This window comes from Photinus pyralis, unplaced genomic scaffold (assembly GCF_008802855.1).
Source record: "Photinus pyralis isolate 1611_PpyrPB1 unplaced genomic scaffold, Ppyr1.3 Ppyr1.4_LG7, whole genome shotgun sequence".
Classification (NCBI taxonomy): domain Eukaryota; kingdom Metazoa; phylum Arthropoda; class Insecta; order Coleoptera; family Lampyridae; genus Photinus; species Photinus pyralis.
This window is the reverse complement of record NW_022170738.1, coordinates 24,279,383-24,301,512: the sequence shown is the minus strand read 5'-3', so window position 1 is coordinate 24,301,512 and position 22,130 is coordinate 24,279,383. Positions and strand designations below refer to the sequence as shown.

At 35.8% G+C, this 22,130-nt stretch overlaps 2 protein-coding genes across 2 annotated transcripts; both read left to right on the top strand.

Annotated features, from left to right (window-relative positions):
• Positions 1-2,653: 2,653 nt before the first annotated feature.
• On the top strand, positions 2,654-3,490 carry LOC116176348. The gene is made up of 2 exons (XM_031494867.1): positions 2,654-2,917; positions 2,970-3,490. Exons 1-2 carry the CDS (start codon positions 2,818-2,820, stop codon positions 3,359-3,361), a joined length of 492 nt encoding a protein of 163 aa, XP_031350727.1. The 5' UTR covers positions 2,654-2,817; the 3' UTR covers positions 3,362-3,490.
• Positions 3,491-5,682: 2,192 nt separating this feature from the next.
• Positions 5,683-20,882, top strand: LOC116176346 (protein peste-like). The gene is made up of 7 exons (XM_031494863.1): positions 5,683-5,707; positions 19,049-19,482; positions 19,528-19,740; positions 19,783-20,077; positions 20,122-20,324; positions 20,371-20,444; positions 20,502-20,882. The coding sequence occupies exons 2-7, from the start codon at positions 19,060-19,062 to the stop codon at positions 20,815-20,817; spliced, it is 1,524 nt and encodes a 507-aa protein (XP_031350723.1). The 5' UTR covers positions 5,683-5,707; positions 19,049-19,059; the 3' UTR covers positions 20,818-20,882.
• Positions 20,883-22,130: the final 1,248 nt, after the last annotated feature.

The following is a 22,130-nucleotide window of genomic DNA, read 5'->3' as shown; positions in this document are numbered from 1 at the left end:
ATGTAGGGAAAAACACCCCTGAATTAAACCATGAGGACCGTATAAAAATTATACATAAAAAATTCCTCTTTTTGTCACTGCTTTAAAATATATCCTGGCAAACGATATTAAGTGTAACTTTAACAGTGGCAGACGTATTAGAAGTTAAAAAATTTAGGTATAGTAAATCACAGCCAGTGCGAGCGTGTGAGAGATAAGCGCGCGAGAGCATAACCAACAGAGATAGCGATCATAGGATACTGACTACTGAGATCTTTCAAACCATTTGATTCTAAACTTCTGATTCACATAGTTCCATCCCCTTCAATCAAACGGATTGTAGACATTTCGGTGGCATTCGCCCAAATTGCGATGAACTAAACCATGAGGACCATACACAAGTCATACATCCGGTAAATGCGTGGGAACCCTGCGCGTTACACACATCAACACCCAAATTTACGAACATCTCTCGAAGATTTATGAATTTCTGCGTGTTATTGGAAAAGAGACCTACTTCCATCTATACCTTGATGGTAGCGTCAATTTTACATTTCCCAAAGCAATAACACCAATATCCATATCGGAAGCGCTAATAATGACTTTGCTACTTGTTGGTAGTTTACCAAGATGGGAAATTATTCGAGAATCTGCCTCTTAGTGGCTGCAGCACAATTCAGTTTTTACCACATCATCTTCCCTTGTCACAAATTTATAGCACTTATCTTCATATGTGGCAAACACAACTTTCCTTCCAAGTAAAGCGCAACAGGTCCTTTTTGCCTATGAACGGTATAAGTAATCTATAAGAGACGTTTTGAGCTATCATTGCGAAATGGTTTTATGAAATTTGCAGGCTGCTTCTGAGTGGAAACAGAAATTGAGTAGGATTGTAATCTTTCCTTATTTTGATCCCAACGATCATGTTCTGCGTCCTTCATGGAAGGGGTAACTATCTGTCAAAAGTAAGATGTACTTCTCTCGCTGACACAGCACAAATCTTGCCGAGGATGTGTTCAGAAAATCGCTCAAAGGTTTACCGGAGATCTTTTAAAAGATGCAAAAAAAATAATTCATCGATTAAAACAACCTCTACAACTGGCAATGGACTAGGAGCACTTGAAGAAATCATACTTCCGAAAAAGTTTCAGCAAAACAAACTTGTTGATTTTAATCATCGATCCATCAATGTTGGATAGAGACAACGGAACTGGAGTCAAAGGATAGTTTAGAACGAGCTGAAGATCTATCTTCTTTTCTCTTCAAGTTTTCTGTTTCTCAGTCTGAGAAGAATTCAAGAAATACCGACAATCTTATCGCGAAATAAACAATTTATTATTTTCCCTAATTTAATTCGTTTGGTAACTCCAAACGGTGCGTAAATCTATAGCTATCTCTGTTCGTTGTGCTCTCGCGCGCTTATCTCTCACACGCTCGCACTCGCTGGGATTTACTATACCTAAATTTTTTAACTTCTAAGAACGTCTGCCACTATTAAAGCTACACTTAATATCTTCAGCCAGGATATATTTTAAAGTGGTGACAAAAAGAGGAATTTTTTATGTATAATTTTTATACGGTCCTCATGGTTTAGTTCAGGGGTGTTTTTCCCTACATTGGAGGGCGTCTTTCGCTACCAACGCTGCACTTGAAATCGTCTGCCATAGCATATTTGAAAAGTATGGAAAAAATGAGATTTCTTGATACAAATCTTTTCCGTGACCCTTATGGTTTGTTAATTTAGTTGATCACCTAAAGAAGTCACCTATTCAGCGCCGCCCCAAGTTAATGCTGCCATTTACGACTGGCAGACGAGTGATTTTATTATTAGTTTTCAACGTACTTTCAGCCTGTATTGTCGAATTTTTTGTCGCTTATGGTTTAGTTACTATGTACGCTGCCTCCCGGTCTATGATCAATTACAGCTAGGATTTCGTCCGGAATGGGCGGCGCTTTCATGAGGTCTGGGGAATGTACCGCCTGAGTCCCTCCGGAAACCGATGGCGTACCATTGGGGTACTCTGGTTCGGATACGAGAAGGCATTCTCGACCAAACCTTCGCTCGCACTCTCCGCTTCAGAACCGTTGGTCCAGGGTGTCCTTCATGTTCCAGTTTCAACACTTGTTCCCTAAGGGATTCAGGGATCACTATTTGGTTTCCTCTCAGAACAACTGTACCAAAGGTTGATAGGTCCATTCGAAATGGGAAATATAATTATTGTTCCAAATTTTCGTTTCTGCTTCCTTCAGATGTTTGTCTGCACAGCTTTCCGTGAATATTTGAGAAATTCGAACAGCCTTAGAGATTGTTCTTTCGATAAGGGTTCGTATGTACCCCTCGCTGTCCTCAGCGGTTTTGAGTGGGTCTGTTTACCAAGTCTTGACAGTGCGTCCACAATACTCTGTCCAGTCTCTACCAGTCTGCAGGTAGAATACTTTAAAATTGAAGAGCTGCAGTCGTAATCACCACATTTCTATCCTCGAGGGCGGCTTCGAGTAAGGTTTGAAAATGACTTCCAAGGGATCGGGGTCGGTCACTAAGTCAAAAGACAACCCAGTAAGAACGTTCTCCCGCCCATACCAGGGCGAGACTCTCCTTTTCCGTGTGCGAGTATCTACTGCTCTCTATTCGCAAGCGCACACTAAAGAGTCTCCGCGTAGCGGTCAACTTTAGAACTATCTGTTTGAGGATAAAAATGGAAGTTCACGTATGTAATAAACGTGAATACACAAAAATAACAAAAAGTAATCATTATTGCTCAGTCCTCAGTGTAGAAATGATTACGCGTGTAGTGTCTCAATGCACGGATTCCCCAAAAATGCTCTGAGTAGGAAAAAATGAAAAATTCTTTTACGAATAGAGTAATAGACAAACCCATAACAAATACAATGAAAGTTTGTAGTGCTCGCTTTACAAAAGAGGATTATATTTCACCAGGTAAGCGCAGTAATTTGATGATGTGCTTCTTTATGAATTTTACTTTTTTTAGACGTTGCACATAAACGTAAATGTTTAAAGAAGACTGCCTGTCCTAGCAGAAATTTACCTCAAATACGGCATCAATCGGCAGTTAATCATGAAACTAAGGCAAAACGTGAAGACCGCTACGTCCGTCGACAACAACTGTTAGAAAAAGCTGTGCGTTTGGAAGCAGCCGACACGCTTCTTTTATTAGCAAACACCGAGGCAAACACGCAAACTAAAGAAGAAAAGCCGGTTAATGAAATGTGTTGTGAGACTGAAAGTTCTTTGAATGTGTTGTATAAGGACGTTTCTGTTCAAGTAAATACGTATTTAGATCAGATCAGCGTGAGTTTAGCATTGCAGACATTATCAACAATGACTACAGAATTAAATTCTGCACAGGAATTTCCAATGTGACGTTGTTCAACGTAATCGTAATCGCAAATACTTAAGTGTACAGTTTGCAACAAGTAATAGGAACTATACCTTCTGTGTTCGCAAGAGGATTTTGTTGACTTTAATGAAAATTAAATGTTATTTTATGTGGATGGTCTGTTAATTTCGAGGTCTGCAAGCACAGTGCTACAATCGCATCATTTTGTTTACCACAAACCACATATTATGTGTTTAGCTTCTAACACTGCCTTGCCTTCCTTCAAAGGTCGAATGCCAACACCCACATACGTTAATAAGTCACTAATACTGATAATGCATATTTCGAAAACGAAAGGTTTGTAAAATACAACTGATCTCTTATGTGATCCATACACAAATGAATCAGCTCAATCAGCTGTCCTCAAACAAGCGGCCATACTTACAAAGCACAGCGCCCTCTCTTGATGTGTGCTATTGCGATGGAGTAAAATCGCAGCAAAATTATGGCCATAGCCGACATTGGCGTAGAACCAGGCGGCATGTATATTATCAATCGATAGGTCTCATTGATAGCTATTGCATACTAAAATTACAAGTATTTTGAGTAGGTCAGAACTTTTTTATTAGCGAAAAACGAAAAAAAATTGCAAAAGTGAAATCATGTTTTTTCATAGAAAACTCGCTATTTCTCCGTTTCTGTAAAACATACATGTATGATTCTCTTTGTAAATTACTCTCAAGAACTAAGCGAAAGAATTTATACCACTCCCAGTCAAATCGAATGAATAGATTGTTGCAAAGTGTAAATTGTAAAATTAGTGCATTGAAAACTTCAGCATGCGGGGAGCTATATGTTTGTTGCTAAAGGATCAGGAAAATTTATTTTAAAAAAATCCCTTAAGGAATATTTTGATGACAGATTATAAACCAAGTCGAATTTGTATGTTATATTTCTTTTGTGAGTTGTGTTTACTGACTGTATTGTCTGTATTTCTATTGTAATGACTTATCCCACAACGTTCAAATTCAAAGGACGAATAAAATTATTATTATTATTACAAAAATCGAGATATATAATATACAGGGTGAGTTTTTTTTTTCATTTTAAGCATTAAGATTTCGGAAACCGTAAGACATAGAGATTCGGTTAAATGAGGAAAGAGTGGTAGTTTTAAGAGCTTATTCAAGATATGCTTTTGTTTTTTAAAAAAAATCCACAGTTTACTAGATATGCGCGAAAAACAGATTTAGTGATTTTTCATTTAACTGTTGTAGAATCGTTAGTATTAGAATACCGATTACAAAAAACGATAACGAAATATTTTTGTTGAAAACTATAAGAACAGTTGCTTCGTGCGAACGGACGGAGAAAATGATAAGGGCTCCTTCCAAGACGAGTTGGAAAAAGCTAAAAATATATACGGTATTGTACCCGGCCCATAACTTTATTTAAAAGCTGTCACGTATCCTATTTGCTGCCTTGGTCTGTATGTTTACGAGGCTTCATGAAACTTTAACGGCAGATATTAATAATATATAAGTAAAGAGGAAAGTATAGTCACTCCAAAATAGAGAAACAGATTTTTCTCTGAAATTTAGATTGAATTATATATGGAAACTGGTAGTATAGTATAAATCGGGAATTTTGTAAAGGCAACGTTCTTATGTACTTTTCTGTATCTTGTAAAACAAGGGGCGGAAGGATGGTTAGGTGTGGTCATTAACTAATGCTTTGTTTTGTGTTTCATGGATTTCCATAAACTTGGACTCCACGACAATAGATATTTCAAACGTGTGCCAGTATGATCAAATTAAGGATATTCGTACCTTCTAGATGGCTCTTTCGGTTAGAGTTTATTTTCCAAAAAATTTCGCAAGATCTTTCTTCGCGAGGTGAATTAGTCCCAATAGGTTATGGGTTACCTGATGAACTTTATAGTGTCTATAATTCAAACATTATGACCAGATTGCAATAATGCTAATTAGGTGTGACTATCAATTATCCACCGGTCCTCGGAACCGGTAACGCTTAAAAACAAAGTCAACGCACTGGCCCTAGAGGACACGTTGATTATAATACTAGCAAAGCAAGAGATTTTGGCTGCCGCGGGACATACGCATGCATGGTATACGCATCTTTTGGTATATGAGACTCATTCAATTAACTTCGTGGGCGTCCTTAATTGTAGAAATATTGTAATTATACATAATTATCTACATCTCATTATGGATTCTTATCTATTATATACATCCATTTTTTAATCAGTTTAAATGATGCCGCCGAAGGCATTGCATTAGTTTATTTCCAAATATTCAGTGGGTGAGATAACCTCGGCTTTTTAAGTGCCGCATTGAAATTCACTTTGAAGGAGTTAATTTTCTTTATAGGTAAGGCGTGCGATCTTATATATATTTAGATTCGGATAACTACTCTGCCTCTTTAGAATAGTGTGTTACTATAAACGTTTATGTAAGTTCACAGATTCATTAGGTACCTATTATTTTATTTGGCATACACTATGAGTTCAAAAACCATTTAATTTTAGCTTTTTAACTAATTATCTACACATTTAGACAATGAAAATTTTGATTTTCATCCATCTATGAAAGGAATTGGATCTACATTTTTGATTTATTAATTCAATTAAATTAAATTTCCGTTATTGTTCAACACAAAAACAAACGTTCCAATTACAGGACAAGAGCTTCCTACCTACCAACGATTCGTCCATTGCAGTTCATTCGACAATCTTCTGAACGCAAGGAAAAGATTCGTATTATGTACGCGCCAATAGCCTCGTACGATTTTTCGAATTTAAACCATGGAAGTAGAAACTAGTGTACGATGTAAAGCTCGAAATTTGATCACTTAATTAAGCGCATCATTTAAATCAGAATCTAAAATTGCGCTCCCTTTCCTTTGTTGCCGAATTCTTTTACACAGTTAAAATTAAGTATAGATGCCTAACACATATTATATCTCTAATTCAACTATTAATGTAAATTGAAAAGAATTTACCTTGTATTCCGATAGTGGGTTTACATGAATGTAATTAACAAATACGTCAACTGCACATTTTTGGTCAATATTGCAAGAAGTGGCCAAACGCGAATTTTCAAAAAGATTGGATGAATTTTTCTTAGTAATAATAGATGGTTAATTTTCGAGATTGCTTTTTATATTTTTTTATGAAAAAGAATAACATTTGAAAATGAACGTTTCATATATCAACTGGATCTTATACAAATTCTAAACAAATTCATTTCTATTCACTTTTTCGGTCAGAGCAATAGTTAACAAGATAATTGAATTCAAATGGGAAAATAAATTACATTTTCCCATTTTTTCTTCGTTTGTTGTTTATAACAATATGTTCCGGGAGTTTCCGGACAGGGGGACTATGATTTTCAGATTCAGCGGATTTTTTTACATAGAATTTTTGTTAAGTGAAGTGACAACATACAGTTTAGATTATTTTTGGAGCTAATTTTTTAAATCTGAAAATCAAAACTTTACGCTCTGGTTTGACTACAGACCAGTAAATATGAATTCCCAAATTAATGATTGATTGAATAAATTCTAAAGTCCATCCAATTCTATTCTCCTTTGTACTTTGAGATTTAAATATTAATTTGTTTCCTATAAATTATAAATAGGTTAAGTGCAAAAACAGATGGCAGTATTTTATTGTCAATCTGAACTTCGCCTTGCACTAACTTTTTCTTTTGCTCATTTTCTTTCCTTTGATAAATACAGGCAATATTATTATTATGGTCGGTATTTCTTGTGAGAACTCAGGTCTAGCCTGGTTAACGAATGGCACGGATTAAAATCAAGTAACGATTATTATTATTAAATACAGAAAAATCAACCCCTATCTCGTAACGAGGTTTCAACCGCAACCTCCTAGCAATTTTTTACATAAGATATTTATACACACGGTATGGATACACCACATTTGAATTCATGCAAATTAATTAAATAATTGGATCGAATTATTTAATCATTAAATGCAATTAATTTCCGCAGATCAGCACAAGATATTAAAATCCAAGAAAAATTGGATCGTTTTTGGGATGGATACAGTTGAACCCTTTGTGACTTGCTCTCTTGCAAACAACTGAGTTAATCACTTGCAATGATAGCAGCCGAATATGTTTACATGCTGCAGTGAAGCGAATTTCGTTCAAACTAAAATTGCGTTACGTATTTTATTTCCGACTATTAAGCCAGTCGTTAAAGACAACAGTGGCAGTAAAATTCGAAAAGTTTGCTAAAGTCGCTTACAAGTTGCAAATTAAATTTGCAACCCTTTGGGATGAACGGCACACTGTCAACAATTGAAAAAGCAACAATCCGCAGTACGTAACTATTCTTGTATAAAAGTTATGCAAACTTGTAAAAACAAGTGACATATTTTATTTATTAAGTTCGACACCTTGATTATTATCAATTATTTATAGAAACAATTGTAAGTCTTTGCACGAAATTTCAAAAGGTATGCAAATTTATGTATCCTCGTTAACACCCTTTCGAATTTACATACCAATTTGCATAGATTTTAGAAGAATGGAAATACATTTACTTATAATTTTATAGTTATTGCGTATTGTTGGTTTTTTTCATTTTTTAACAATGTTCCGTTTATCCAAAAGGGTTAAAAATTAATCTTTAACATAGACCCTACTACAATTCACACCCACAGACTCTTTATAATTGTTCCACGATTCGCAAAGATTTGCTCGAGCGATTTTATATTCTTCAGTACTTTTTGATTCTGGCGATCTCTCTTAAAATCGCACGATTGACTTTGTGCGATCGCAAAAATTGAGCGGAGACCTCGCAAGTGCCTCGGGACGTAATCTTGGTGACAGGCAACACTAGCCTTCTCTACCTTGGTATATAATGTACTATTACTTACCTGAGGACGGATGTCACAGGAATAATGTATGTATCTAAAAGAAGGAACAAAACAAATTGACAAAATTTCATGAAATTTAAAACTATTGTTGCTAAATGTATGTTTCCGTCAGGGACGTTCCCGTTGACCAGGTCCAGGTTTATCCAACAATTTCATGGGTTTTCAATCGCCTTTGCGAAAGTTCAGTTCGCACACGCATGTTATTGGTACATGTATGTCACGTGCTACTTTTTTCGTGGTAGTATCAGTCTATTTTTATTTGGTATTTGTTGACAGTGAACTATAAGTTTAATAGCTGATAATCTTCCAATAACAACAATATGCAGTACCTACATATAGCTGATATCGCTAGATATTGCGTCTATGGTGTGCACTTGACTGTAGTTTGTGCCTTTGTGCGTTAGTTCTTTGTAAAGTAAACGTAGAGTGAATTGCCCAAATGGGCGCGTACAAAATTAGCTTGCACTAATCAACCAAAGATACCGATATTAACTATTGAATACAGGGTGTAACAGGTAAGTGTGTGCCAACAAAATTGGGTATAGTTTTTTCACATAAATAAAGGGTAGAAAGTGCGTCGTTTCAAGGCCCCAGGAGTCCAAAAAAGCGCTTTTTAAATATGTCTGTACATACGTATGTGTGTATATGTGTATGTGCATGCGGCATGAAAAAAATGAAAAAGCTTTTGGGAGCGGTTAGAAAGTGGCAAATATCTTTTTTGAGATTAACAGTAATTTAATTACGTGTAACTTTGTAACGAACGGCCCAATTTGGCTGAAATTTTGTACCGATAGTCTCTGGATTGTGGAAACGATTAGAAAATGGGAAATGCCCTTTTCACTATAAAACTTATATAGTAAGGTTTTCCTTAGTTTGCGCGCACGTCATCGGTGTAATGACGTCATCACTAAATATGTTTGCATACCATCATGTTTTCAATGGAAAAGAATAAGAGCCATACATACAGTGCTGTATTATGGGTAGGACACCCGTTACATCAATGACTTCTGCTGACCAATTACGAAATAGTATATTTCATTAGGAGTCCGGAAAGCAGGCTTTTTCCGTGCGCGAGTGGCAAATTCCCGTGTGAGGCGCAGACAAACACGGGAAGTCATGCAAGCACGGAAAAAGCATTTCTGGACGTGTAATGAACGATATTTTTTATTATACTTCTTTTAAATCGATAACATAAAAAACAACAAACTCGCTAACATTTTTATTTTGTAACAGTTATAGAAAATGCGTTTTCATGGTTGCTCTCAAATCATTTCAAAGGCGATTTGTTTAATTAGTTTATTTCAGATAAGGTTGACGAAACGTCAAAAAATGTCACAAATTCTCAAAGAAGTTTTATCTAAATATTCAAACATCTACGAATTAAAACGCAAAATACTTACATATAGGTAAAATAATAAGTTTTCCGTTGCACGTCATTAATTTTCTGACGTCGTTCTTATTTGATTTAATTAACCTTTCTACATGGTTTAAAGACGAGTTTAAAGGCTTCACAATTTATATGTCATACTTGATCATCAAAACTAGGGATAGTATTTTGCAGTAATAAGTCACTTTTATGTAATTCTTTTATAATCTTGCAGTGTAAATAAATACAAATTACTTAATTTGCAAATTAACAAGAATCGTCTGTGTCACTGTCACTATCTTTCCCTAAATTGACAGTATATCTAACATTTTTTCTCTTTTATACCAATTCATTATTTCACCTTCTGTGTTTGATTGAATTTTTACACATATTTGGTGTCACGACCTTAACTGCTTCTTACCACATATTTAAACAATCAGCCTCTGTTCTCCTATCTCTACCAATATGTTTCAATGGTTTGAATGTCACCTTTTCTTCCATGAAGCATTAGGTGCTTTGTTAACTTCCATATTGTGATATGGCGCATTATCGATAATAATGGCACACGGTTCACTTAATTTGGCAGCAATTGATTTTAATAATAATAACAATAATAATGCCTTTATTGAGTAGCAGCTGCAAAATGTAGAAAGGAAAATGATAGTATTACAGCTCAAAGGGCGGAGTTCAGCTTGTAATAAAAATTACTCGCTGAAACCAATTTTGAAACCAATGTAAGAAATTCGTCTGGTTCATTTCTCCGTGATAATCACCATTTGAAGTTTTTGATGCAAATATTAAATTTGCACCAGGTATGAATCCTTTCTCATTTCCAGCATGCAGAATTATTTATCTGTAACATATTTTTTGCTATAATTATTGTTACCACTATTAATAATAAGCCAACCGCTTTCCATCAGTTTTGATAGCTTTCACACTTCTTCCATTGCTATTTTGCCATGAGCGTTGTATAGTGCCATTTTGGAATATCCACGTTTCATCAAGAAAATCAAATTGGTACAAATCTTTTTCCTTGAAATCTTTGTATTGGTGCAGAAAATGAATTCATTTACTTGTCCCATGGGGTAGTTCCATTAGACCTCGACTGGGATCGTCTTTTTTCCATTTAAATCCAATTTCTTTTAGCGCTATTGGCAATGATACCAATGAACCATGAAAAATGACTTTCACGAAGCTGTTCATGCACAGATTCCAATGTAACATGCGCTCCTGCAACTTTGTGCCACTCTCTACGATAATTACTTAGTAGAATAGGCATCTATAATGTAAAAATTATGCTTTTGTTACCTCTCTTACTGCCAGCAAAGGTAACAAGGGGCCTCCATAGTCACGCTCTTGTTCAAAATACAGAATTAAAGATGCTACCATTTTTTTAGCAGTGCTATCCAAATTCTTCGTCATCGTAATAAATAACGCTTCACAGTACGGCAAAAAGTTGTTCTGAAAAGAACAGTTGGGCTTGTGGAATTGAGAAGCTTGATAAAAAGACAAGAAACTACGATAAACTAGACGATTCGAAGCACACACGTGGTGACAGATAGCAACATAACCTGAAATGCATAGTGCAGAGTCGCGCCAACGCACAGAGTTGTATATAAGTAAATAGAGAGACAGTCTTGTAGCGAAAAATTGACTCCAATTGAACCTTGCGCAGGCCGTTGGTGAGTGTGCGCAGTAATCGACAACAGAACCGGCTTCAAATTAAATGATCCTTAAAGCAGGTTCGGCTTGAGAATAATATGGTTTCTCATTGTAACAAAAATTGAAAAGAAATTCAATGTGTGGTGAATGATGTTGTTAACACTGTGTCTTGAATAAATTAGAAACATTACAATCGTTAAGAACTTTTAATACAGTATACTACAATACAAAGCTGGTAAGGGGCTTAAGGTAAGTTCATAGCTCTCCGTTCATACGTTTCCGTTTGTCCGTTAGCCAATTAGAAGACAGCAAATTTTTAAATCGTACGTCGTCCGTTTACGACGGAAAAGTTGGTTGAAGTTGAACATTTACGTTTCCGTTGGTCCGTTTTTAACAAGAGTGAGGTTATGTTTGGTACGTTTACAGCGTTCTCCTATTCGTTCTTCACGGTAATAACCAGATAGCAATGTGTTCTTACTTTCGTACCATTTTTACATACTGAAAATCACGGAGGGTACAGTACAAAACAAAGTTTAGGTTATGGTTATACTTGCAAATGTACAATGTGGACGGATTGCTATGAACCTTAACAAAATGTACTATCCGTTTGACGGATCAACGCAACGAATGAACGGAGAGCTATGAACCCACCTTTACAACATACAACATCAGAATCGAGAAAAGATTTTTTGAGATTCTGGTATAAAGGAAATCGTATATGCATTGAATTTATAATAAATTCAATGGTATATGTCGTGCGACCGAGTTTAAAGATCTATTTATGCACTCAGTGAGTATAAAAATAAGCAATGAAAGAATAAAATAAGTTGAAATTTTATTTTGGTGCGGGACAAAATTTCAGGTGTGCAATGCCGAAAACACAGTTTGAATACAGGTAGCCACAAAGTCGACAAACTGCAAATGCCAATAACTCAAATATCTCAAAAATGGAGCATCGGCAGAGGGTATGTACAGTGGCACCACACTCAGAAGGTCCCTGACAGGGCGTATCCGAGGACGTTGGAAATTTAGACTGTACATTCTCATGCAAAATTTGACTCTACTAAATATAAATAAGTGGGCACGCGATATGAGTTGCATTACTTCAAGGGGAAACAGTAAAATTAATAATTTTATTTCTACAAAACGTAAACACATTTAAGATTGTTAGATGTTCATGTTCAACACAATTTACAATTCTGATGCACTTCTGCTGTGTAAATAAATATGGACAGTTATTGAAACAATCACATTGAAATTAATATTATAACACTCGCGACTAAATTAACACACAACCTTTAACTTTTTTCATTCATTATCGTCACTTGACCACTAATCATCATCGGAACTGCCGGTGTTCACAATAAATTGTAGATTGTCAATAAATTCATTTCTCGTAGGAATGTATTTGCTTCTAACTAAGAACGTATCACTTCCTTACGATTATTCATTGTTGGTGGCTTATTTATTTGAACACTGACGAGGTGCGTGAGTTTGCTGGTAAATTTGGTATAAGCTGCTTCTCTAACCACTGCATAAAGTTGATATGATTCATATCATCGTAATAATCCCCCGATTTACTGTGCGATCCTCTACAAAACCAGAACGACTACAAGCATACTACGATGTCCTCTGACCAGCCCTATTATAAACTTCCGATACTTCATCTGATTGTTAGCATTTACTCACTCCGTACGATGAGTGAATATAGGTTTCGTCCAAGTATATAACGGGTTTCTTGTCACATTCAGGTTGTTCATTTTCTTTTAATCTTCTTAAATAACGAGATGCCATACTACAATGTCACTTCTTTCCATTACCAACCTACGTTTGTCCCGACACTTCTTGTATCGAAAACCAAGTTTCAACAATTGCTTGCGAAGAGTTTTCCTTCCACCCATATATTTGAACTTTTCTTGCACTTTTCTAGGAGCATTTTAAAATATCCTTTATTTATGTACAGATCGTCACCTACTAAACATTGAAATGGCGGTAAAGAGTATAATGTAATGGGCATGCTTAAATTATTGCTCCAAAGCGTTTGTTTATTTACAAATGAATCTGAAGCATCTGAAAAGTTATTGCTGTTTTGTTTTGTGATTATGTAACTGAATGCACCCAAAAATCGTGCTAATTCCCTTTCACGCACTGCGCATGAGTCCCAACGGCTCCGCCATTAAAAGTCGGTCACTGTAGTTGGAGTTATTTTTCCACGCGCAGGTCGTATGTACTGCCTCTCTATTTACTTATATACAACTCTTTTTTTTTTTTTTTTTTTTTTTTTATTTAACAATTTATTTCAGCAATCAGAATTATACATAATTCTATGAGCTAAAATGCTGACGGCTACTAGATGTCTAGTAATAGAAGGACGTGATCAGGGAGATATCCATTGATACCACCTGTATACAATTAATTTAGTACATATTATCTTTAAATTAGTTCACTTGGCCACCGTTTTTTAAGTCTTTTGTTGATTACGGGTTCTGTAAGCTGCTCTATTATTAGATTTGGATGGTTGTTTATAACAATATGGTGCGTGTTGGCTTTTTTACCATAACTTCCTGTACTGTTGGAACTTGTAGGTCTGTATGTATTGTATGGTTTGTTACATACCATGGAGCATCTGCAATTTGGCGGAGTATCTTGGATTGGCACCTTTGTATGATTTGGATATTTGATTTGGAGGCACATCCCCATAGTTCGATTCCATATTCCCAAGTTGGTTTGATGACTGCTTTATATATCAAGATTTTATTTTCCAAAGATACCCGTGATTTTCTGCCTATCAGCCACTGAAGTTCTCTTGTTTTGATTTCTACTTGCTTTTTCTTTTTTGTGATGTGTTGTTTCCAAGTCAGTTTGGAATCTAGATGTAGTCCTAGGTATCTTACCGTTTGTGTTTGTGGTATTTGTACATTATTTATTGTAACTGCTGGACATGTTTCTTTGCGGAGGGTGAATGTAATATGCGCAGATTTGCTTTCGTTCACTTTTATTTTCCATTTTTCCAGCCATTGTTGGAGGCTTGTTAGGTAGTTTTGTATCTTGTTTGAGGCTATTTGAGGATTTTCATGGCAGGAAAGAATAGCCGTGTCATCAGCAAATGTTCCTATTATCAGATTTTGTGCCATCGGTATATCTGACGTGTACAAGACATACAACAAGGGTCCAAGGACGCTGCCTTGTGGTACTCCTGAATTTATTGGAAAATAGTCGGATTTCTCTTCATTTACCTTTGTTTGGAATTTTCTTTCACTCAAGTATGATTTTAGGATGGTGAAGTAAGCTGTTGGTAAAATACACTTGATTTTATAAATTAGACCAGGGTGCCAGACTTTGTCAAAGGCCTGGCTAATGTCAAGAAATATACCACTACAATATTGTTTTTTTTCAAATGCTTCATTTATGGTGTGTGTAATACGATGAACCTGTTGCACTGTCGAGTGTTTATGGCGAAACCCAAACTGATGTTCTGGTATCCAGTTTTCCGGAGGCAGGTCTTCATTTAACCTATGAAGCACCAATTTTTCGAGTAGTTTTGAGACTATTGAGAGGAGACTTATAGGCCTATAAGAAGAGACTTCTGTTGGTTCTTTTCCCGGTTTATTTATCATTATAATTTGCGCCGTTTTTAAACACTTTGGCCAGTATCCAAGTCGTATAATAGCATTGAAAATGTAAGTGAGCATTACTATTCCCTTTCTAGGTAATTCCTTCAACATTTTTGCAGTTACAAGATCAGATCCAGGTGACTTTTTTGGATTTAGAAGTTTAATTTCTTTCGCTATTTCTTTTGGTGTCAGTGGTTTGATAGGCGTATGCATTACAGGTGGAGTAGAGATACTTTGTTCTATTTCTTGGTCTACGTCGTTGTCTATCGGTTGAAATACGGAAACCAGATGATCTGCAAATAGATTTGCTTTCTCAGTGTCACTTTTTGCCCATGGGTCATTTGTACTTGTTCTTATTGGAGGAGCAGGAGTTTTAGGTTTTCTTGAATTCTTAATTGGCTTCCAAATAGAATTGTCAGTTCTGCTTAGTTTAGATATATATTGCTCAAACTCTTGGTTTCTTACCTCTTTAAGTTTGTTTTTTAGTCTTTGGCTCATTTGGTTATAGACCTGTCTATCGGCTGGTGTGTGAGTGCGCTGCCATTTTGATCTGGCACGTCTTTTTTCAGCTACGGCTTTTTTAATTTCTAAAGGTATATCCCGGGTTGTTTTTCTTGGGTGGAGTACTGGTGAAGACTGTTGAGCAGCTTGTTGCACATGGTTTATAAATGCTTCTGTAGTTGTCTCTACTTCTTCTGTCTCCTTGAGTCGGATTTTTAGATCTATTCTATCATTTAATATACTGCGAAAAGCATCCCAGTTCGTTAGTATATTGTGGAGCCTCTGTGCGCCAACGTCGCATTTCTGTGCCAACTGTATAATTTCAAATAAACTGTTTTTAACTTATAACAACACATCCCATTTAAATATTTAGGTTGGTACGTGAAATTATTCCAGTAATGACGTGCAACGGAAAACTTGTTATTTTACCTATATTATAAAACATTACAACGCCTATAGATTTTCTGAAAATTAGTTTACTTCCCTGTTAATTTGTATTTTAAAGCAATATTTTGGGTATTTATATTCAACGCACGGAAAGAATCAAAGGGACCGGGAATAGTAATAATATTTACATTATTAGTGCGGGAACAGTTATTTTGAAGATGAGCGCGGGAATCAAGCAAATACTGTTCACGCACGTAACATGTATTCTATTTTTTGCACGGATTAGTTAAATCGAATTTATATAAATTCAAATCCTTTTCGCGAGATTTTTGCGACATTATAATTCTATTGAAAAAATCAAGTCCTCTATGCCGATAAAGTAGAAATTTAAAATGTCAATTTATTGTTAAAAACTTCTGGTTTAAGCTTATTTTTGCCCGTGTACTACAGGGAATGATGTAAAGTGTATTTATATTTTCTTTTTTACTCTTCCATCATGCTACTTATTAGTTTATGATCCGCACTAAATAGATAATTTCGTTGAATTTTTAGGCACTAGTGCGCGAAAGTAGATAGTCAATTGTAAAATTGACGTTCCCGACGTTCGTGTTTGATTGGGAAAACGCGATTTAGAACGAAGGAGTGCAAAAAAGTTTTTCCGTGCGCTAGCCTGGAAAAGGCCAGATACCATTATTTCTAATACAGATGTAAATAAGATGATTTCAATTAAGTATTAAGTAAGTAATTTTACCTTTTTTTTGTAATTCTTTTGACGAAATTTATTATGTTTTAAAACCCCGTTTTTATATGTAATTTGTTCCTGTTCTATTATTTTCATTAAACGTTTATTTACATGAAAAAAAATTTAAAAAAATAAAATAGTATCATTTAAACACTCCTTCCTGAATGGTTTTTAGCGCATTTCCACAAAAATAAAATAAAAATGCGCTATTGTGGCCACTTTGTCCGTCCGTCCGTCCGTCCGTCCGCTAACTTTGCGACGCTACTAGTTTTTTATCTTAAGAGCTATTGTTCTACTTTTTCGCTATTTGGTTCGTTATGGTGTCGAGTCTTGTACCAAGGAAGGAATTTTTTCTGTACCGCTTACAAAAAAAGTTATTGTAAAAAAAACAAAAAACCGTTTTTTACATGTTCCATAATTTTACACTTTTGCCGTTTATTAACGATCCTAGAGATCGTTTATAATTTTGCATTGCTATCTGTCGCCTGCCGGTTGGTCTCTCCGTCTGTTCCTTTGTCTGTCTGTCCATCTATCTGTCCGTGTGAACGATAACTTTGTTTAGAAATGTTCGATCGCTTTTACATCTCCGTTAGTTATGAACTGAATTGCATGAAATTCAATATGGGCATAGCTTTAGCCATATAATACGCAATGCCAAAAGTTGAATCGAATCGATTCAAAATTCACAGTGCCCTTTTCGCATCTCGACCATTTATAAACCGAAATGCAAACTTTTTTACCTATAAAAGTATTTGAATGAAATTTGATACATAGGCACTTGGAATAAAGGAAAATCAAACGCCAATTTCAAAATTTGGTTTTGCGCATGCGCAGTGCCAACTTTTTTATTTATGGAAGAATTTAAACGAAATTTGATACATAGGCACTTGGAATAAAGGAAAATCAAACGCCAATTTCAAAATTTGGTTTTGCGCATGCGCAGTGCCAACTTTTTTATTTATGGAAGAATTTAAACGAAATTTGATACATAGGCACTTGGGATAAAGGAAAATCAAACGCCAATTTCAAAATTTGGTTTTGCGCATGCGCAGTGCCAACTTTTTTATTTATGGAAGAATTTAAATGAAATTTGATACATAGGCACTTGGAATAAAGGAAAATCTAGCGCCAGTTTCAAAATTTTATTTTGCGCATGCGCAGTGCCAACTTTTTTATCTATGGAACCATTTAAGTGAAATTTGATACTTAGGCGCTTGGAACAAAGGAAAATCTAACATTAGTTTTAAAATTTAGGTTTGCGCATGCGCAGTTCCAACTTTCTTATTTAGAAAAGCATTGAAATGAAATTCTTCTCATAAACTGACATTGAAGTAGCACGACAAAAATGGATTGCCCATGTGCAACGCTATCTTTCATATTTGTGGCCGGATTTTTACGATTTTAACAGAAGTTGCATCTTACAAATGGGAAATGAATGCAAGTGGAAATGCGCTTTATGTAAATCGTTTACGATTACTTTTTAACTTATTTTAATGTAACACTATTATTATCTTGATTAAACTAGTAATAATTTAACTGTTTACATTAATTTTATGGCTCATTAAGTTATGCTATAGTAATTAAGTTATTGGTTATTAACTTCATTATCAATTAACTAATCAATTTCATTACCAATTACCAGCAGTTCACCACATTTCAATTAATTTAAAATTGGTCTATGGTAGTAGCGTACTTAGTTATTCACGCAATGACTTACGCACTGGCTCTTCTCCTGAAATATGGTTTCGCCTCAAAAAGCCTTAAAAGAGAATAAAACACAAAAATATGTATTTATTGAAATCTTATTTCTTATGAATTGTAACCGCTGAAAGAAATACATTTTAGTAAATAAAATAATCTGGAAGAAGAAACGAGGAAAGTAACTGAAAAGGAAAAACATTAGCGTCACACTCACACCGTTCATCAAGAAAATCCATTGAACTCTTACAAACATTTATTTCAAGTTAATCCAAAGTAACGAAAAATTATACTAATTCGCCTTGAAGTACCTCGAAGGCAAACTACTTGTACACAGTATATCAAACAAAAACGACTGCACTTAATGCACGTCATGTCTACTAACTACAAACACGGTGAAAAAGATTGATATCGGTGGTAACAAAACAACCGAAACTTAAACGGTTGATTTAAAATGTTTCCACAATATTTACAATGGAAATAATTTTTTATGAACAATAAAACAGGCAATCTGTGTATGAGTGGGCTGCTATCCAGATACGTCTCCGGAAACGCATGGACTGCTTACAGAATGCGTTCAAATGTCATCATCGAGACAGTATCACGCCACCGTGCACAAAATAGCCGTTTAGTACGAATTGTTCACGAGCAAATACAAACAAGTGTAATTAAAGTAAAAGGCAAGACGAAACTCCTTCAGTTAGTGATTCGCGAACACATGCACTAATAAGGCTGTGGATATAAAATTTAACAGTATTTGACCAGACTACCGTCGCTTCTTATTTAGCTTACACGGTATGAGTATCTTCCATACTGATAAAGATGTTTTTGTTGCAGATAGCACCAATATGAGACCATTTTCACAACGGTTAAGAACAATGACATGTTATGGACTGATAGGAACTTTTCTATTCACTTCCGGTGTGCTGCTTCTCTTACTATGGAGTTGGTTACTGGATGTTCTCACAGCTTCGATGTTAGTTCTAAAGCCAGACGGTGCACTTTTTGAAGTATGGCGCAAACCACCAATGACTCTTGCATTAGATTTTTACTTCTTCAATTGGACGAATCCGGAAGAGATCAACAGTAAGAAACCCAAATTTACGGAAATGGGACCGTACCGTTTTACGGAACTTAGAGAAAAGGTTAATTTAGTTTGGAATGAAAACGACACGATAACGTATCAGCAGCTAAGAAGGTGGAACTTTGATGCGGAGTTTTCGAGCGGGCGGTTAACTGATAGTGTTACCACGCTTAATGCGGTTACAATGGTGAGTTTTCTGGTAACTTTACTGCTTTGACAGGCTGCATTATAGAGCGCCGCTCACCACATTAAAGACTGGAATTACTTTATGAAGAGAGGCTTTTCACACACTCTATCAGCGGTTGCACCAAATGCTCACATCGTTAAAACCGTCGGAGAACTACTTTTTGATGGATACGATGATCCTTTAGTGGACATCGCGGCCACATTTCCTTTCCTCAGCACAGGAATCCCATCGTTTGATAAATTTGGATGGTTCTATACAGTACGTGATAACTATCTAACTTTAACTAACGTAAATTTGTAGAGAAATAATTCTGATACATTCGACGGCGTGTTTAACATGGGTACGGGGGTTCAAGGGGACTTTGGTCAATTGAAAACGTGGAATTATGAAAATGAAACTAATTACTACAGCGGTGAGTGTGCAAAGGTACACGGTTCCGGTGCAGAATTTTATACGAAACCTCTCAAGAAGGACTATATTGGATTTTTTTCTCCGGATATGTGCAGGTACGTCCAACTCGACTATGAAGAGGATAAGTCGTTAAGTGGGATTTCTGGTTACAAATACTCGGCCCAAGCGGGGATGCTCGACAATGGTAATGCTCGATTTGGTTTCGTGACTGCTCATACTCACTTATAGGCACTCTTAGGCCCGAGAATGAGTGTTTTTGTAATGGTGACTGTGTTCCGTCAGGTATGCTAAACGTATCATCCTGTAGATACGGTACTCCGGCATTTGTATCTCTTCCCCATTTTTATGGAGCTGATCCCACCTACCTAAGTAGAGTAGAAGGTCTTCATCCAGAAAAAGATAAGCATGAGATGTATATTACACTTGAACCGGTAAGTTCGCGCAAATAGTTCAATTTAGGTATTAATCCACTTCTAGACGACCACGGCTCCTTTAGATGTAGCAATCAGATTACAATTAAATATAAGGACTACACCCATAGATTACATAACGTGAGCACCATGGCACTGGTATTTTTTTTTGCAAAATTGTAACGTAATCCTTCACAGATTATACGAGGAAATACCTGAAATTTTCTTTCCGATGCTGTGGTTTGAACAAGTTGTGAGTATACCGGATCATTTTAAGTGGGGACTCTGGATTTTGTCTCACGCCGAAATTATTTTTCCTATAACTGGAGGCCTTATAACAATCTCAGGTGCGGCCATGATTGCTTACGTAACCATTAGATGGGTAACCGAAGACATACAGCGGCGAAAGCTGAAAATTCGAACGATATGCAGAGAAGAAGTGCCTCTAAACCAAAGTGCATGCGAAAGGAGTTTAAAAAGAAAATTAAATTATTTAGATATTATTTATAGCTAGCATACGATAATTTTTGTAAACAACTTACATTGAACTCGTAAATTATACAAACAGTATTTATTTGATGTGCGCCTTCAAAGTTTCCCCAAATCTAAAATGATCCTTCCACTACAACAATATATAGTTTACCGTTGCGTTCGACAACCGAAGGAGTCAGAATGAATTAATACCAACCCCTACTAGGCTCAGGCTACAGTAAATGTATCCTATTACAATGTCCACCACTCCGAACCAGTGCCGAAGACGAAAAACGCTACCCTCCAAAACCACCCACAAAGTAAAATCCAAACGGGTTCTGGTACTAGAAATCACAAACGCAGGTCGCATTCCAGACAACGGCAAAAAACCGCCTCGAAAGGATTGTTAACCGAAGACCATCATCTTTGCACCAAGACAAACGCGGACATTCCTGTCTGTATACAATGGTAACTGTTACGTAAATTCTGCTTCTGTTTTAATAATACGCAAACTGATATTTGCGAGCTGTTTACAGAACCAAAATGGACGACCAAATTCTGAGTTCAAATGGCAATGACTAAAGCTTTTTCTAAATTATTAATTAAACGGTAAGTTGAGCAACGACTCCAACCAGTACAAATTTCTCTAAATTTTATGTTCATGGAATAATAAAACTGATATATAAAGTAAAATACAAAAGTAGAAAGCAAAAGGGAATAATCAGTCCTTTCAGATAAATTAAACATAGTTTACGTAGCTGCTCACATTTTTGGGCAAACTTAATTCAAATTACAAATAATTAAATCACTTAAAGCTAAATTCGAAATTATTTATGATTAAGTGTAAATGCAAGTCGTCTAATATAATGTCTAAACGACGGTCAAGAAACATAAGACAATTATCCTACTTTGAACATTAGGGATTGAAGAGTAATTTCGACATACCCACCTGAGATTATCATGGGATATATACCCGCAAAAATAGGTTTTAACGTAAGGGATTCCCTACATCTGATCGAAAATTACGGCGTAAACGTAGGCATTGTTTTTAACTAGGTTTTTGCAGAATTCTATGAACCTTTCGCCGTTATTGTTACTTCTTCTCCAAAGCCTCCCACAACTTCATCCCCTTTTCTTGTACCCATTCGACCAATGATGGTGATTTTCCTGTTATGATGAACAGGTGGGGCTCACCTTAAATTCTACTGTGGTCTCAATTCTAATCATTTTGTCCTGTAAAATCAAGTCGTCTCTACAGTATTTTATCCAGGCTAAATAGCTCTAAAATAATTTATTTAAAAAAAAAAACGGGCGAAACCGGGTTTTTCCTGGTTTTTCAGGCAGGTAAAATGATTA

Coding starts and splice junctions, on each gene's coding strand:
- LOC116176346 (XM_031494863.1), top strand. CDS start 19,060: ATGAGACCATTTTCACAACGGTTAAGAACAATGACATGTTATGGACTG. Junction 19,483..19,527: donor CGCTTAATGCGGTTACAATG/GTGAGTTTTCTG, acceptor GCTGCATTATAG/AGCGCCGCTCACCACATTAA. Junction 20,325..20,370: donor TGTATATTACACTTGAACCG/GTAAGTTCGCGC, acceptor ATCCACTTCTAG/ACGACCACGGCTCCTTTAGA.
- LOC116176348 (XM_031494867.1), top strand. CDS start 2,818: ATGAAAAATTCTTTTACGAATAGAGTAATAGACAAACCCATAACAAAT. Junction 2,918..2,969: donor AGAGGATTATATTTCACCAG/GTAAGCGCAGTA, acceptor TACTTTTTTTAG/ACGTTGCACATAAACGTAAA.